The sequence below is a fragment of the Hypomesus nipponensis genome, chromosome 9 (genome assembly GCF_054491055.1).
Source record: "Hypomesus nipponensis isolate SF chromosome 9, ASM5449105v1, whole genome shotgun sequence".
In the NCBI taxonomy this organism is placed as follows: Eukaryota; Metazoa; Chordata; class Actinopteri; order Osmeriformes; family Osmeridae; genus Hypomesus; species Hypomesus nipponensis.
In genome coordinates, this window is record NC_140369.1 from 18,282,501 (window position 1) to 18,301,000 (window position 18,500).

An 18,500-nucleotide genomic window follows, 5' to 3' on the forward strand; every position below is an offset into this window, starting at 1 on the left:
TGACTGAGTGTGAGTGACAGCTGCAGCTGTCCCAGCTCCGCCATGCTGTCTCTCTGGGACAAGGCCTCAGACTGGGGCTCCACACACTCTCTTCTTCTCTGGTAGGCGTCATCACCCCGGGATCCGGACCCCAAGCCCGACTCCTCTGGGTCCCTGTCCTCCGAGGGGATCTGGGAGAGGCGGGGCTTCTCGCTGGATTTGGTCATCGACTGTGGACGGGAAAAGTGTTGGGAAAGTGTTGAGGTCAAAGGTCAAGTGCACCGAGGCGCTGTGTTTTTCTTTTTTTTCTTTTGACACAACAACAACACATTTAATTCATGGAGCACATTTCAAAACAACCCACGCCGACCAAATATCTGTCACAGACAAGACGACGAGTCCAGGAAACACTGACGTCAACGAGGAGGCAAACACATCTCGACCACATCTGATCCTCGACACATGACTACACTGTCGCAGAGTGTCAGCCATCATCAAGTATCCAAGGATCAAAAGTGAAGCGTGTGTGTGTGTGTGTGTGTGGGAGACTATATTGTCTAATATTAAACACACCTCGACAATCCCACAGTGTACACTTGCCGAATACGGACACGCACGGGTGTGCTGTCTCACCTTCCTCAGCTGTGTGTTCTCCTTGAGGTTCTCCAGCAGGAGTTTGCTGTGCAGGAGCTGGTGCTGGAGCAGGTGGGGGGGCGACTGAGGGAGGGGCTCCGAGCGCGTCCTGCCCAGGGGGCGGTGACACCCCCCCGCCTCCGCCCTGGAGAAAGAGGAGGAGGAGGAATACGAGGGAGAGGAGGAGGAGGAGTAGTGGCTCTGCAGGGACGCAGGGTTCATGCCACGGCCGGTGAGGAGAGGGGAAGAGGGGTGCGAGAGGAGATGGAGGACGGAATGGTTGTAGGAGGAGGAAGGGACTGGAAGAGGAAGCCAAATGGAGGGAGAGAGATGAAGGAGGGGGGGTGCAAGCGAATGGAAAAGCAGAGGCATGGAAAGGGAGTGAGTGACAAGAGAGGTAGGAGGAGAGAGAGAGAGAGAGAGAGAGAGAGAGAGAGAGAGAGAGAGAGAGAGAGAGAGAGAGAGAGAGAGAGAGAGAAAAGTGGGTTGAAACGTTGGAATGTTCGCGTAGACCTTTTCTCTGTAAAGACACATTCTGGTACAACACACAGATCGGGTCGTGACAGAAAACCGCTTTGGGGAGAAACGAGCTATTTCGGTTCACTCCCACGTTTAGATCAATAACAAGATAGTGCATGATCTCCGTGATCCGCGTTCCAAGATCAACAGGATAAATCGCACACTTCTTCTGGATGAACAGTAGAGGGCGTAGTTGCACTGGGAGTAAACTCAGGACACAGAGACAGTGTCAGGATTCCCACATATTTTGACCACAGCTGACCATGACTTTAATAACGCCCGTGACTTTTCTGAATGAACATTCTAAAGTGAGCGGAAAACACGACTTTCAAACCGCTGCTGTTGTTGTTCTGCACTCATGAAGGTGGACCCAGTGCACAAGAAGGTTGAAAATACTTGTGCGTTTTTACACGCAAGTATTTGTTTAGCGCGTGAGTGTGTGTGTGTGTGTATGTGTGTGTGTGTCCTACCGGAAAGCAGCTGTGTGTGCAGCAGGCCGGTGTTAGGCTCCAGGATGAGGACAGGCTGCAGGCGCTGGACAGAGAGAGACAAGATGGCCCCCGATGCGGGAGGCACGTGGTCAAGAACTCCACCGTGAGATGGACCTTATCTGGCTGATCACGGTTAAAGCACAGATGGTACACTGGACGAAACATAACGAAAGGAACCCAAGCAGAGAGGCCATGACGTGTGCGTGTGTATGTGCGTGCGAGTGTCGCCGATCTGAATTGGTTCAACTCAGCCGTTGGTCGGAAGTGGTGTTTTGCGAGTTCCCGAGTTCAGGGAAGATCGGGGTGACTGACGAAACAGCGTCTGACGACCATGCCTGTTACACATGAACGTGTATATACGCATGTGTGTGTATGGCTGTGTATAAAAGTATATGTGTGTGTGTGTGCGTGGATGTGTGCGTGTACATGTGTGATGTGTACATGTGTGTGTGGGGGGGGTGTATATGTGTGTGTGTGGGGGGTGTATATGTGTGTGTGTGTGTCGGGGGTGTATATGTGTGTGTGTGTGGGGGGTGTGTAAGTGTGTGTGGGGGGGGTGTATGTGTGTGTGTGTGGGGGGTGTATATGTGTGTGTGTGTGGGGGGTGTATATGTGTGTGTGTGGGGGGGGTGTATATGTGTGTGTGTGGGGGTGTATATGTGTGTGTGTGGGGGGTGTATATGTGTGTGTGTGGGGGGTGTATATGTGTGTGTGTGTGTGGGGGGTGTATATGTGTGTGTGTGGGGGGTGTATATGTGTGTGTGTGTGTGGGGGGTGTATATGTGTGTGTGTGGGGGGTGTATATGTGTGTGTGTGTGGGGGGGGTGTATATGTGTGTGTGTGGGGGGTGTATATGTGTGTGTGTGTGTGGGGGGTGTATATGTGTGTGTGTGGGGGGTGTATATGTGTGTGTGTGTGTGGGGGGTGTATATGTGTGTGTGTGGGGGGTGTATATGTGTGTGTGTGTGTGGGGGGTGTATATGTGTGTGTGTGGGGAGTGTATATGTGTGTGTGTGTGGGGGGGGTGTATATGTGTGTGTGTGGGGGGTGTATGTGTGTGTACGGACAGGTACATGAGTGTGTTTGTGTATACTGTATATGTGTGTGTGAGCAGGGGGGTTGTCTCACCTGGGCAGGCAGCCCGGCGGTGATGGTGGGCATGGCAGAGGAACAGATGCCATCCTGCAGCATGAGCCTCTGGACCTGCCGGGTGCCACACACACACACACACACACACACACACAACAACAACAACGTCACGCTCCAAACATGGACGGATATTCACATACAGTCAACGGTGCGAGAGGTCGTAGGAGAATCGCTCCTAGCGCTGGTCACTTTAGAATGGACCAGCAGCGCTCTGGAATGTTCTGAATGGGTGTACCAAATCAACAGGCCACTGAGGATACAAACACTTCTGAATCTGATGCGGTGTGATTATGAACTGAGAGACTACTGTTTGTTATGAAGGGCCCTTACACTGCCTGAGATACATTTTGCCAAAACTTCCCCACTTAAGGTCATTCTGAGGCACTACATTGAACCAAAGTATTATTGAATTCCAGTCACGCAAACCCCACTGTCTGTTGCTCTAGGTCAGGACAGCAACGAATGCTCAAGTATTTTGAGGGATTTCAGTTTCAGAGTGTTTAGAGCCGGGCTGTTGTACGGTTTTCCAAGACAGAGCAGAATTGCAGTCATTGCCTGTTCAGACCCATGTTAGGTTCAGTGCAGAGCACTGCGGTAAACACATTTGTATTAATGGTTAATTAAATGAGGAGGGGATCAAATGACATACGCTTAACAGTTTAACCAGCCATCTGACCTTCTCAAAGCTCATTGTTTAAAACATGATTTGGCCGTAACTGCACAGTCCCACGCCGCACAAGTAAGACCTTTAATTAACAATGAACTGCGAGTCCACAGCTGTATCAGCAGAACTAAATAAAACAGTCTTTCAATGCTCCGAGACCTAACAGTAATCTAATTGACCAGAGGAAGGGATTTAAGTCAATTAATCTGATTTTCATTTTTATTTTGTAGTGAAAGTATGAAGGGCAAAACATTCCAGCCCTGATAAACAACTCATTGTCCCTTCTTGTGGCCATTTGATCTAACTGTATTCAAAGTCTGGGAAATGTGCTTCAAGGAAATAAAACAAGGGACAATATTGATGAAATCAAAAGTGAATTACGTTTTTTAGTATGGTTACTTAGAATGTATAGCTAAACAACTGCGGTCCTCCACTCCCTGCCACTCCTCTTTCTAGTATGGGGGGGGGGGACTTGTGACAATGCAACAAAACAGAGGCAAAACTGCTCAATTGTGCCTGCATTCGTTTTAATGGAAGTCACATGACACTGCTCGCATGACACTCTGAGAGATCTGGCAAAGCCAAGCAGGCACACAGGAACAGAACCAGATCTTTGCTGTGAGGATTTTATTTCAAACAAAATCTGCACTGTGTACATTACGTGGCAACAAACAAGAAACTGGATGTGTCCACTCCTCCTTTAAGTTCCAACAGCTCCCTCTAACATCGTGTTCGGACTTCCAAAGATATTACATTTATTATCAAATGATACGAAAATGTTAGTTTGTATTTACTAGTACTGGGACAAATAGAGAGGCGAGTGACAGGATCTGAATACGTATCAGTGTCCATCCATGGTAGGTTTTTATGAAGTAAGTCAAAGCATAGTATTGGTGGTGTAATGTGCTTGCAATGTTTGGGACTACCATTGTTATGATCAGTGACCGATGCTCTTTTGTGAAGCTCTCTCTTGGAAGTCGCTTTGGATAAAAGCGTCTGCTAAATGCATAAATGTAAATGTAATGTCAGCTAGCAACTGCAGCTTTCTAGCAAGAGCGTGTGCACAGTTAGCTGTTACATCAGGTGGCTACTTTATCTGTTTAGCTGGCTGCTGTTAGCCAGGTTTGCATATAGCATCACCTTTCCTTTTTCAGGAAGCCAAGCATGTGCAATCAAACTGAACAAGTGCTAGTGGATACAGTAGGTGAGTCAGTAGAGGGGAGGGGCTACTGGGTCTCACCTCGAGAGTCAATCCAGTTGTGAGTGGGATGACCCCGCTTTCAGATCGCAGGCTGTCATTGGGCGAACTGCAGCCTGATACTGGGGTGCTGCTGCTGCTGGGGGAGGAGTCTGCAGAACAGAAGAGAGAAACAGCCAATCAGCCAAAAGCACACACTGTACATTAGACTTGTCATCTGGGGAAATCAACTGTTGCATTGTGAGAATCGTTTTATGGTACACTGAATGGCAACCTCACCTCAAAGGTATCAAAAACAACAAGCAGGAAATCTTTGACATCATTACACCGTTTTGGTGTAATGTTCCAAATGAGCTGCCTATTATCCAGTTATTTAGTTCTACAGTGATACAGATGCAGGTTGGACTAGAATAGTGCAAGGTGTAGGGAAGACTACACTACCCAGAGTCTCCGGCGTCCGATGCTTGACAGTGGGTGGGGCACTGGTCTTGCGTCGTAGAGGGTTTGGTCTGGAGTAATGCTTCTTTGTCTTAGGCTTAGCTTTCAGGATGGGCTCAGAGGCTACACACACACACACACACATTCAAACACACACAAGTGTGTACAAACACACACAAAGAGAAAACAGACACGCACAACCAATAACATGATTAGATGGAACCCGATTCGAGTTTCCATTTAGCGAATAATATAAACTGCAGGTTAAGTTCGAAACTGATTATATTAAATCCCAGAGCAATTCATTGGACTATCAGAGCCATGTACAACACAGATGAAAAGAACAAAAGAGTGTCATTGTGGAGCAGATAGTATTACATCAAGTTTCATGTTTACTTTGGCTAAACCGCAAGGCGGCCTTACAAAACAATCAGGCAGTTAGCAATGTAACTTAGTCTGGACAAAGGATGCTTGGGGGGGGGGGGGAATCCATTGTCGCTGTTTTTTGAGATGAAAAGGGTGTGTGCATGTGTGAGTCTGTATATTAATGTGGGTGTGAGGATGTCTGTGAGCCAGCAGTATCTTGCCAGTGGCAAGGCAGGTAAATAATGTCCTTCTTATAGTAGAACCACTCCAGGTCATGTACTAGTCTGCAGAAACACTCCAGAACCACACCTTGTGTCATTCATAATGTCCTCCCAGGTATAGCATGTTTGGGATTCTCACGAAGGTCATTTTACGCATACCCCTGGGTAGGTTGTGTAACCAACATGGCTTTCTCTCACTACCTTTGTTTTTTGGATGTCTCTTTCCCCTTCCTTCCCCCTCTCCCTCTTCCCCTCTCTCTCACATTTGTGCCCTGGAGGCCTGGGTGCTTGGTGACTTTCGTTCTCCTCGACTCTTTCGATCAACTCCCACCCCCCCCACCCCCCCCCCCACACCACCCCCCCACACAGACACACACGCACCACCCCCCCACACAGACACACACACCACCCCGCCACACAGACACACACACACCACCCGCTTCCCCCATCCACATCCGCCACTGAACAGGGTGTTCGAATCCATCAGTCGTCAACCAAACTCTCACCAAGACATTGTGAGCCATTGAAGTCTCCAATATGAGGAATCCAACTACGAATCATGTCTGTGAGAACCTGCAACCACGACAGCCACAAACACAAACAACACGGTGGAACAACCATACAGGGCCTCACCTGTCCTTCTGAGAGGGCGCTCATGTGGAGGAGGGAGAGCGGCCGTGACCATCTGTGGCTTCGGGGGCATGTCGGGATCCCGGCCCAGTTCCCTAAGCAACCAGGTAAGAGCAGGTTGAGAGCCCTAACGTGACACGGGATTTTCTTGTATGTGGCGATACTACGCACTACACAGAGTCGTTATGAGGGACTGGAGACATGATTGAGAACGTGATTTGTTTGACGAGAAGCAAAGCCCTTTCTTAACCATCCAGTACATTCCACCAGGCCTCTCCTCGATGTTTTATTTACGTCTCGGTACTCGTCAAAGTTGAACACATCCGACGTTTCTCCTTCGAGACCTTCTCCTCGTGTGAGTTACCAAAAAGAGGCCAGGACTGAGGACATTGGGGATTGTTTTTCTGGGAAGGGGGGGGGGGAGGATTTGGCCATAGACCTTCTCACCTGTATCCAAGGGTGGTGGTGTTGCTGGGGTTTGAGGAGGTCCTCTCCAGAGCAGCCTGTACATTCTTCTTGGAGATGATCAGGTCACGTAGTCTCTGCTTCACCTGGGGACTCGCCACGGCGCCTGTCAATCCAAGTCACCCAACCGAGGAATTAGGATTCCACATAAAGCAGGTCGATTCAGGCATCACAATTCTCAGTGACAGGCATGCCTGAACTACATGATGAAGGATATTCTTGATTTTCTAGGTGGAATTCTTCAACCATTCGGTCTTTCCTCAAAATGTAAATAAAAAGCGGACTAGCTTCTGGAAAATTCCATGGAATCTTCCATGTGATGGGCTTCCTCAGTGACTGAGCTGAAATGATTTCTTCTGAAAGTTCTCCCTATAGTATGTCATCTCGAAAGCCCAATGTCCATGTTGAGTGTCAACCAAAGGAATATTGAAGCGATGGTTCCTTCATTAATTATTCAAATATTTTCAGAGTGAATTTTCCATTTCACCCACACTATTTTTGTGTACATTTGCCTTTTTTTAACCACTTAAAGGAAATCCAAAACGGTCCTTACTGTTCTTGGTCTTGTGCATCAGCAGGTCCGACTCCCTGGGGCGGTGCCTCTGGGGTTCCATGTTGTACTGAATTGACAAAACACAGAACATGAAGTCATTACAGCATGTCAGCCAGAGGTATCAAATTAGGAACAAAACTATGCTTTGCATAATACGGACCATTCAAAATGGCCTGAGGGGAAGCTCTCGTATTTACACTGAAACAGTACGGAGATGGTTCTCATCGGCAATTCAAACAGCGACGATGAAATAGATGAGAACCTATGAGAACCGTAGAGCTCCCTGGACTAGATAAGCTTGGCTTTAGTCCCATGAGTTAACACGGTTGTGTTGTTTCTGCCATTCGAAAACGAGACAGTATGAAGTTGGTATACCGTGTGGAGGGGGAGGTGGCGGGGGCCCAGCGTGGCCGGGTCCGGCCCAGGGCGCACCATGTGCTGGGTCACGCTCAGGTCCATCGCCTGCTCTCTCTGCAGGGCTGCCGATGCCACCGTGCCTAGGGGAGGCACATCCACTGCTGGAGACAGGGAGGGGTAGCGGGAGGGAGGGAGGGAGAGAGGAGAAGAGAGGAGAGGAGAGGAGAGGAGAGGAGAGGAGAGGAGAGGAGAGGAGAGGAGAGGAGAGGAGAGGAGAGGAGAGGAGAGGAGAGGAGAGGAGAGGAGAGGAGAGGAGAGGAGAGGAGAGGAGAGGAGAGGAGAGGAGAGGAGAGGAGAGGAGAGGAGAGGAGAGGAGGGAGAGAGAAGGATGAGAGGGAGGGGGAGTGAGGGAAATCGGAGATTGGGAGAGAAGGGAGGAGGGAGGGGAGCAGAGACAGAACAGAAAGAGATGAGCTACAATGGCGAGGGATGCTTGTATATTTGTCAAAACAATTGGTAGGAATTGTCTGTGGGTGTGCAATATTGAGTGATGACCTATTTCCCAGTTCCCGGCTACTGACTCATCAAACCAGGTGTGGTGACTCTACTGAGTAATGAAGTGTGGGTTCAACAAAAATATATGCAGACTCTCTGCTTTGTATGTCTCTTAGTTCATTATGAGGGAAGGAGTGACCAGCACTTCATTCGAAGCTAAACTGCTGCACTGTACTGATAACACACACACACACACACACACCACTGGTACCAGTGGAGAGGTTTAACCTTTTTCTGATGAAAATTTCCCAACTAGGTAACCATGTGATATCTCTCTTCTCCATGTTTTTCTTTTTACAAGGAAGAACCAACTGGTGTCGGCAAGAGAAACACATGCGCACTCACGCAAGCATACACACGCTCACACACATATTCACACGCACTCACACAACCACAGCCTCAATCCTGTCCTCCCAAAAACTCACCACTTCTTTAATTCCAGCATTTACTTCCACCCACCCCATCATACTATAAACGCTGACACAGTATCAGGAGCTTGAAGGAATTTTCAAAAGACCATCAGAAGTATCAAAAGCACAGTAGGCCTCAAGTCTCAACACATCACGTGCAGTCTCGACACAGCACGTCCAGTCTAGACACAGCACGTCCAGTCTAGACACAGCACGTCCAGTCTAGACACAGCACGTCCAGTCTAGACACAGCACGTCTAGTCTCGACACAGCACGTCCAGTCTTGACACAGCACGTCCAGTCTCGACACAGCACGTCTATTCTCGACACAGCACGTCTAGTCTAGACACAGCACGTCCAGTTGGGAGAACAGGACATCACGTAGAACATCAAACTAAATAATTTCAGAGACACTTCTCAAAGTAGTACAGTGGCACAGTCAGTGAGGATGTGTTTGATAACAAAAGTGCGATTCCGTATTTAAACATGCACCCATTCAGTGTGTGTGTTTGTGTGTGTGGTGTGTGTGTGTGTGTGTTTGTACTCTGAGCCAACTGTAGCTACCTACTGTAGCACATTTTTTCCTTCATTCAGGTATTCATGCACAGGAAGAACACTTACTTTCAGAAAAAAAGACAAACAGAAAGAGGAGTAAGTCCACAACCTCAAAAGAATGAAAGAAGGAGGGAGGGGAGGGTGGGTGGGGGGAGATCATGAATTAAAAACAATATTTTACGGTAGAAGAGGTGTAGGAGGAGGCATATCTTGATTCATTTGGTTCGAGTACTACTCCGTTGTCGCCTGTTATTTGGCACTTGACTTCTCTGGTAAAAGCGGAGTCAGATGGCTGAGCGGTGAGGGAATTGGGCTATTAATCAGAAGGTTTCTGGTTTGATTCCCAGTTGTACAAAAATTACGTTGTGTCCTTGGACAAGACACTTCACCCTACTTGCCTCGGGGGAATGTCCCAGTACTTACTGTAAGTTCCATTGGATAAGAGCATCTGCTAAATAACTTAATGAAATTGTAAAAGCAATATTACACTTGACTAAAACCTAACCCGTAGGCTACATCAAAGAACAAAATTGATTTCTAGCTGCAACCTTGTTCCAGTGGATGGACCAAATGTTCTTCCGTTTTATGCGTCTTATATCGGGCCAGATTTACAGGTACTGACAACAACCATTAATCATGAATCACTGCCGGGGAAAGAACAATAACATTCCTTCAACGGAAACAAGACACAAAGACGATGCCAACTCATTCACGGAATTCTGCCCGATGTTTAACAATAGACATTTCTACCCGGGGCAGTTTCTACAGATTTAGTTGGAATGTTGTACTGTTGCTTAAAAAGGGGGGGTAGGATACACCTCTTTCTCGTCGGGGGAGGGGGGAGGGAGGTGGAAATTTACCAGAGACTTGCTGCCAAAAAGATTCCTTTATGTCACAGAGCCATTATGAGTGTCTAGTTGTAGCTGTAGTGTATAGCTGTCCTTGAGACACATTGAAATGCAAAGTGTTTGTACTTTGAGTGACAACTAATAAAATATACCTCAAACTGGGAGAAGGACGACTGGCCATCCAGACATAAGCAACCAAGTATTGAATGTTTTTGTTGAAGATTTATCATGATTTAAGAATGATCAGTTTGTGTCAGTGACGGCTATGCCTGAAATGGCTCTGATTCCTATACTCAGTGTATGTAAAATAATAAAATCAAGTCCAGTGTACTGGTGTACACAACCCAAACACTTGTGTCATTGTCCATACATGCACTGTACATACAAACATTAAACGTTATACATGTTAATCTTAAAACGCTTTCACAGAGAGTCAATGTTTCAGAGTGAACACAATGTTTCAGAGTGAGCAATGGCTTTGTCACACAACCAAAACTAACATCAAGTGACACAATATATATACACACTTCCTTAAAAGATAACTCAATGGAATGACTCAGCCAGGTAAGGTTACATTAAAGGCACAAAGGATGTCAGCGGAATGACCGCATATCGTTAGGTAGCAGTTTATCATGTTTTCTTGGATGAAATCATGCAGAAAGGGCCGTGGTTAGATCCTTCTTGAACTCAAGTCCACTGCGAAATGAACAATGGCTACTCTTTTAAAAGGTCTGTGTGGCTACGATGGAAAAGCACACCCTCCAGGAGTTTCATAATGTTTCCACTGTAAACATCTATCACATTCAATCAGGCATGGATTTAAGCCTTGTGTATTTGTCATATCTGTCCAATGGTGTCTGCTATATCCTCTGTACTTTCTTAGTTCAACATGGTTCTGACAATTAGCCATGCCTTAGAAAAGGACTGTATTGGTGCGAGGGACCATTTCCCCATCAACCCCCAAGAAATGTCTGACCCTGCATTCTATAGCGACAGTTATTTTCCCAGTAAATGTCACCATAATCCTCTTCCATGTGTATTTGCAGCGATTTGATTCACCGCCTCTTCCTTGAACCTCACCCCACAGGCCCAGGCGATAATAGCCCTTGTTCTGACTGACGGTGATGACGAAGAGGGAGATGTCTGTGAAGGCAGTTCTCGGAAAGAAAAGTGTTCCCACACACAGTATAACTGTGGGTGAGATGTGAGTGAGTGAGTGAGTGAGTGAGTGTGAGTGACCAACACAGAAACCGATTAAAGTAAGTACTGGGATAAGCACATGCATTTATGACTTCGTATTGGGTGTTATATTTGTAACACCGTTGTACGTACGACGAGCGTGTACATTTGCACGGGAGCGCGTGTGTACGTGTACGGACTTCTAACGTGTTTGTGTTTTGTCGTCACGCCAAACCAGCCACACGGATAAATATAGAAATACGGGATGCAATACAAGGAAACCGAGGTGTATGACCTTCGGTTTATCTCGTGATCCCATCGAGAGTCTACATGGCCATTTGAATACGCTTGCCCTATCACACACCTCCCTCTTCACAAATCTCTGGTCGGAAGTCACTGTACTGCGACAAATGATCGAGTCATTTACATGACCTCAAGGAGGGCATTTTGGAACACTGTTCTGATTATTCAGGCCTGAGAATTGTTTCCACGTTTTGAATCGACTGCCGACGCACGTTGATTGAATAGGCCGCAATGTTTTTTCAAGGCGTAGGCAATGTCATAGCAGAGATGAATTGTATCTCATCCGTAGGGTTTAAAACAGTTCTCTATGGGAAGTATCGTGACAACTGAACATGCTTTACCAGATGAGGGTTGTTGTTTGACAAAAACTTGTGGGAGAGCACACGCAGGTGCACGCACACACAAACACACACAAACACACACACAAACACACACAAGCAAGGTTGCACAGACACACAAGTTTTTCCCCCCCAAACAGTCCCAGCCCTGACAAACTGTACCACAACTACAGTCGGAAATGATCAGGAAGTAAGTCAAACTTTCTGATCTGAACGACGAACCACAACCTTCTGAAAGTCTGAGTCTTATGTCACACACAAACTCCAAGAGCTAACAAGGCAAAGTAACACAGTCTTGGTCAAAACTTTACATTACGGTCTCATGACCTACCATGTGACGACATCGCAATACCTTTGGTAACAACAGTTTATTTGCATAGGAACTGCTATGAAGATCAAATTCATTACCGTTTAGCAATACCAAGTCTTCCTCAAGTTAAACTGTGCGGTGGATATTGGATCGAGATCAGATTTAACATTGAACTTGTTTTGGAGACACAACAGCAACATCCACATACCCCCTATACTCCTCCTCAATACTATGCCTTCTCACACTTGTGTGATAACCCATATTGCTAACATGCCAATATTGTAATGTATTGCTGTGTCTCATCATTTTGTCTACTGTTTAAAGATTACTTTCAGCAGTAACCTTCATAGTTTGCAAGGCTGTTCTTATCGACAATTAAATAAAGTATCGTTTTATAGTTATTCTCTGTCTCTCTCTGTCTCACACTCACTCAATTCTCGCTTTCAGTTGCTAAAAATAGGTCGGCAACAAACTTCTGGTTTGTGTTCACATACGTTTAGCAACCATCATCCTCTTTCTTTAGTAGAGCTGCTGCAAACAAACTGAAACTCAACACAAACACACAAGTGCATACACACACACGCACACACACACACACACACACACACACATTTTGAACAGCAAGTTCCTGTAGCTAAAGTTAGTCCGCACCATAACATCCTCTCTTGGTTCATTTAGGTAAACAGATGTTGCTATTTTGGTAAATGGTTTCCCAGACTTGCTCTTCTGCTTGAGAGCAGTGTTGCATCTGGCCTGGCGATATTTATAACCAGACTGAGGGTTAAAAAGTGAACGTTGTTTGTTATTTGAATGGCGGCGGCGTAGGAATGGAAGTCGCAAATTACGTTAAGTGTTGGTTGCTATTTGGACAAATAAACATTGGATTTACTGTTGGGTCAACACGTGTTCCTGAGAAAAGTTGCATCTAAAGAGAAAAAAAATGCAGTAAAGTAAGGGAGAGAGTTCGTGAACGAGAGATAGAGACAGATTTTTGATCAAACGCACATATGTGCTGTCGATGTAGTTCCACGTCAAGCCTTTTAAGTTGTTAACATGTTAACTGGGAAGTGGTGACATTTCAGCCTCCATCTCTCTCTGAATCACCTGGTGTCAATCCATTCCAGATCAACACAAAAGGAGACATTTTGGATCAAGAGGTCCCGTTTCAAAATCCGGCAACTCCCACTTCCTGTCACCTCACCTGTTCTGTGCACACTGAACTGGGACGACCGCCATTTTGTGGCAAGGTTTATGGCCCATTTGGAGACTCTAACAGCCACCTCCACTTGTTGTTGTCCCTCCTTCCCCCCTCACCCCCCTCCCATCCTTCTTCCATCTAGTGGAATCCACAGCTGTTGGGGACATTCTGTACTGCTGTCTCCCAGCAGTTGGAGTATCCATCCCTTTTTTGTGTGTGTGTGTGTGTGTGTGTGTGTTCCCAACGAGTGTCCCGCGCATACAGAAATATTAATAGTGCACATTTGTTTTGTCGAGTGCATACAGCAGGCCTTTGTTTGCATAAGTCAAATCCGTGGTGGTGTGTGCAAGCAGCCGTCGTGTGTGTGTGTGTGTGTGTATTAATAGTGTGCATTTGTGGTACACAGGCTCTCTGTGCGAGGTTCCTTATGTGTAGGCGGGTCTGTTTATTTATAGTGTCACCTGTTGGTTAACACTTGTGTTATTGTGCGTATTCCCGAAAGGGCGCACCCGTTTGGCTGTGTGTGTATATGTTTGTGTGCTGCCATATTAATAGCATCAGTCCATCGGCACACATTTGTGTTCTTATGACTGTATGGCGTGTGTGTATGTATAGTTGTCAATGTATTAATAGTGTTCCCAATTGCTCCCACTCATGTCTCTGTGTAGCAAGCGTGTGCCTATCATGTATGGGCATGTAATGCATGTAATACTGAGGAGCGGATGGGTGAGTGTGTTTACTTGAAAGTTGCAGTTGGCAAGGCTTCTCAGTGCCATGTAAAAGCCAACGATAGCAGAAAGGTTGTCGTTAGTAAGAACACACAGACACACATAACACACACACACACACACACACACACACACACACTGAGAAGCCACATGGATGAAGTAACAACTAACTTTGCCACCACAAAGTGACACTTCCTCATCCTAAAATATCAACAGGGTGCCACGAAGACAGTTTCTGAAAGAGTCCCTCTCTCCCCTCACTCTCCTTCATTTTGACATTACCTCCACTCAGCATACAGACTTATTTTGAAGTCAGTGACTACAAAAAAAGTCTGTGACTTCTCAATATATGTCTAGAGTAAGAAAACCGACTGTGCAACCAGGCCATCGTCAATAAAGCCTTCGATAAGATTAAACAACAGCAGTTGAAGTGCTAAATAATTGGCATACCCTCAGCCTTATAAACAAACACTGCCACACCCACACATCTGGACCGAAGGTTTGAGTCAGAGTCAGAATCTGGAGGATACACAGTGACAGTTCTGAAAGGAGATGGTCGAGGTGGCAGACGACTCGTTGCACTCCGGCTGTTACGGGAAACTGTCAAAGGTCGTCTTTTACACACACACACACACACAATTTCTGGTAAGTTCTTTGCAAAACTGACTGAGGGGAAAACATGTATAGATGACGTAGACGACGGCAAAGAAAATAGTTAGTATCCGCCCCTCCTCCGCCTGTGTCTTCCCCTCGGTCGGAACACCGCGCTGTCCCTCTCTCTCAGTCGTTCTGAGCGGTGAAAGGATATTTTTGATGAATACAAAAGGTCAAAGGTCAGAGGCATCTAGTGACCTCTTACGTGGCGGCCTTTCATGACACCATCCCCTAGGGCGGCAAGAGGAAAAGGTCGGAGGTCGGCAGCTCAGCGAAGACAAGGGGCGTTTAAGCTCAAGTCACAAGCTAGCACGTCCTAAAGCGTGACACTGTGTATTTTCCACGGACAAAACAGACCCATAATTGTCTAAACGGCTTTATTTAGTCTCTAGAAGGGTTCAAGGAGGCATGTCTGGTTTTAGTGTGGGAAGAAATTAAGCAAAACTGTGGCTTAAAAATAGGGTTACACTGTAGACAGGCAGGCAGGCAGGCAGGCAGGCAGGCAGGCAGGCAGGCAGGCAGGCAGGCAGGCAGGCAGGCAGGCAGGCAGGCATGGAGACAGAGCCCTTAAGGGCTGTCAAGAAAAAAATAATATGAAACTGGAAGCAGCCATACACAACAGGGACAAGCAACTGAGAAGGATTCTGTATCAATGGCTGCCACTGTCAAAATATATTTTTTCATTGATATGGACATCAAAACATGCTCAGGTCTAACTTTGCCATCTGTTAACTTTATCTGCACACACACACACACACACACACACGCACAAACTACGGATGTAGTGAAATGATCCTGACATTTCCAGATGTTTCTTTCAGACATGGCAAAAAGTAAGTTCAATACATTTACTTTGTGTACTGTAGCTTTGACACGGGCCTATAGAAGTAGTTTCTTTAGTAAAGTTGGGATGTCATGTGTTTCAAACTATAGCACACCCTGAGGTTATGTCTAGTGGGGGCTTGAAGCCCCACCTCACAGCATATCTGCATCTCTCTCTTACACAGATACACACACCTCTATACACTCTCCCCACACACGTATACCCATGTACTTCTAAACACTCCCCCCCCCCCACACACACACACACACACACACAAACAAGCAGTCTTGTCTCCGTCTTATGCGTGCAAACACACACAACGCTTGCACACACAACAACGCAACAGCTACATTTTGAGGCGAGCCTCTCTCAGTCAGCTGGGCTGATCTCGAATCAGGAAGAGGAAACGTGATCCACCGCTCGGCTCGGCGCTAAACACTGTCCCTATTGTCTGCTCGGCTTTTTTCACAAGTCCTCCTGGAAACCCTGGGGATTTTGAAAGGTTATCTTCTGGTTTCTGCCCGTCCGTTCTCTCTGTTCAAAGGTTTGTTACCGATAATCCCGTAACAGACACACACTTCAACCAGAGTTTGTGCTCCATGCGACGATGGTCCTCGACGAGTCAATGTTTTTTTAAGCACTCGTGGTCTGGAAGAGATACTGTAGGGAGACCCTGGTAGAAACAACTTTATTCTTCCTCCTTTCTTCAGTGAATGAGGATAATTGTATATTATGCAGATGAGAGTAAAGGAATCAGAAATGATTGGTAATTCTTGGTGGTTCAATTGGTAACAACAAATAAGCAAAATCTTCAATAGCCCTGTCAACTCTCCTTCCATTTTTTCTTTTTTTTACTACTGTACAAGTTCCCACTCATTCCCTGTAGAGTAAAACCAGTCAACAGCCGTTGCCCAATTCCGGACCATTCCCTCTCAAATTCTCCTGTGGTGAAATATACTGTTTCAACTACATGCAGTCTGCCTTTGCTAAATAAAGGTTGATAAAAGTGCAAAATCATGAGTCACCCATGACTCCACTGTTTGGGATTCACTAATGAACAGCTCCACCATATCACAATAGTATTATCTGGGGATGACTTTGCTGCCAATGTAAGCAGATAAAGTTGTCAGAGTCGTTCATTCATTCAAAAAATGAATAATAATCGCTTTTTGATGAGGTAGCTGGTATTGCGGTTGTTGCTTGATGTGGCCAGCCAGAAGTTAAGTGATGGGGACAGTGATACTGTGTGACACACTGACTTCTGACTCCAGTAAGTACGAAGAAGATAAGAAACTCTTCGAAGATTTACCCCCATCGTGTAAACCTGCCTTTGGGATTTCGGACAGCATAAGAAGTTTGGCTCAAATTTAAGGGTTGTCTTGGGAGTGTTAGACACACCCATAAACTTTATCTCACCATACAGAATAAATCACTTTAGGACCCCCACCCATAATAATTCATGTGTTATTTCAATCCAACTACATCGCCCCCGGCAAGGACATCGACCTCGGATAAAATGGTAGGGTTACATACAAACCTCAGGTCAACGTCCCTTCACAGACATGACAAAGCAGATGCCATAAGCTGTCACAACACCTGAAGTCAGCCCGTCACAAGGTCTTTGTGACGAAGGCTTCAGGTAAAGTGATCCTTAGATGAGGTAGAGATGGACACAGCAGACAAGGAGGGAAATTAGGTTCAAACTCTGAAACTATTTCTTCCCTCAAGCGAGTGGGATTGTGGCAAAGTGGAGCGTGGACACCCATGTATGTGCATAGTTGCATCAACAGGAGGGACGGACAGCATAAACACAAAAACACGCAAGTACAACCAACACACAGAAACATTGAACTGACCTGGTTATCTGAGATAGATAGATGGATGGACGGATGGACAGATGGAAAGATCCAATATGTTATACAATGGCGATAGGCGAAGAGTGGTGTGGATTCCTTTGTCATGGCACATGTGAAACTAGAGTAACCAAATCCTCACAACAGTACCAAGGCTATGACCTCATCCTGTCTATGGAGACAGGACACACAAAAACAGTGTGTGTGTGTGTGTGTGTGTGTGTGTGTCCTGGGTTTGTGTGCTTGTTGGAGCTGATAACTGTGTCACTTGTGTTATTACATGCTGCACATAAGCACACACACACACTTTCCTTCTCAAACGCAAAAACACTATTGCTTTGCCATGATTACATGACTGAAATGTGTGTAGTTCAGTAACTCAGGTCAAACATTTCAATGACCTAATACTGTACATAGCATCGGAACCATTGAGAAATGTAACACCCTCTCTTACAGCCCTTCTGTCTGTGCTAATGCCGTAATTGCCCAATTTAAGGCATCGGCTGTTTATATAATCAAAAAGTATTTCCTTACCAAACAGGTAATTCTACATTGTGCACATGGCCTGTTTTGTCACTATGATTTATGTAATTTAATATTATGCTATGCAATATGCTATGCAATCTGAAGGTCGCCAGTTCGATTCCCGGCCGAGCCAAATGACGTTGTGTCCTTGGGCAAGGCACTTCACCCTACTTGCCTAAGGGGAATGTCCCTGTACTTATTGTAAGGCGCTCTGGATGAGAGCGTCTGATAAATGACGAAATGTAAAATGACTAAATGCAATTAGGCCTATTATGCCTGATAAGTTTGGGAGAATATTTGGGACAGTATGGACTAATTAGTTGACTAACCATTACACTGCAAAATCATTACTGTTCCTGAGGGATGTGGTGGGTATGGAAAAATCCTTTAGCAATTGCTGTTGATCCTTGCTGATATTCCCCCTTAGAGGAACAAAGTAATGCATATCTACAGCCAACCTCAGTAAAGATATGATGGTTGGATGCTGGTGTGCTTCCCTTCACCCTTAATGACTTTTGTTCATTTAGTCGACTAATTTAAGTGTCCAATGCTGTCGCA

General features: G+C 46.0%; 1 protein-coding gene across 5 annotated transcripts in view; it reads right to left on the bottom strand.

Annotated features, from left to right (window-relative positions):
- LOC146273363 (histone deacetylase 7-like) overlaps nt 1-18,500 on the bottom strand; it is a 46,054-nt gene that overhangs the window by 19,476 nt on the left and 8,078 nt on the right. For all 5 annotated transcript variants that reach the window (XM_084704599.1, XM_084704604.1, XM_084704601.1 and 2 more), the window contains exons 3-12: nt 7,682-7,824; nt 7,307-7,373; nt 6,736-6,859; nt 6,292-6,383; nt 5,075-5,194; nt 4,676-4,785; nt 2,751-2,825; nt 1,602-1,665; nt 613-911; nt 1-209 (exon numbers count right to left, since the gene is read on the bottom strand). The exon at nt 1-209 is cut by the window's left edge and continues 1 nt beyond it. In XM_084704599.1, the coding sequence (XP_084560725.1) occupies nt 1-209; nt 613-911; nt 1,602-1,665; nt 2,751-2,825; nt 4,676-4,785; nt 5,075-5,194; nt 6,292-6,383; nt 6,736-6,859; nt 7,307-7,373; nt 7,682-7,824 (1,303 nt within the window). The remainder of the gene's footprint in view (nt 210-612; nt 912-1,601; nt 1,666-2,750; nt 2,826-4,675; nt 4,786-5,074; nt 5,195-6,291; nt 6,384-6,735; nt 6,860-7,306; nt 7,374-7,681; nt 7,825-18,500) is intronic.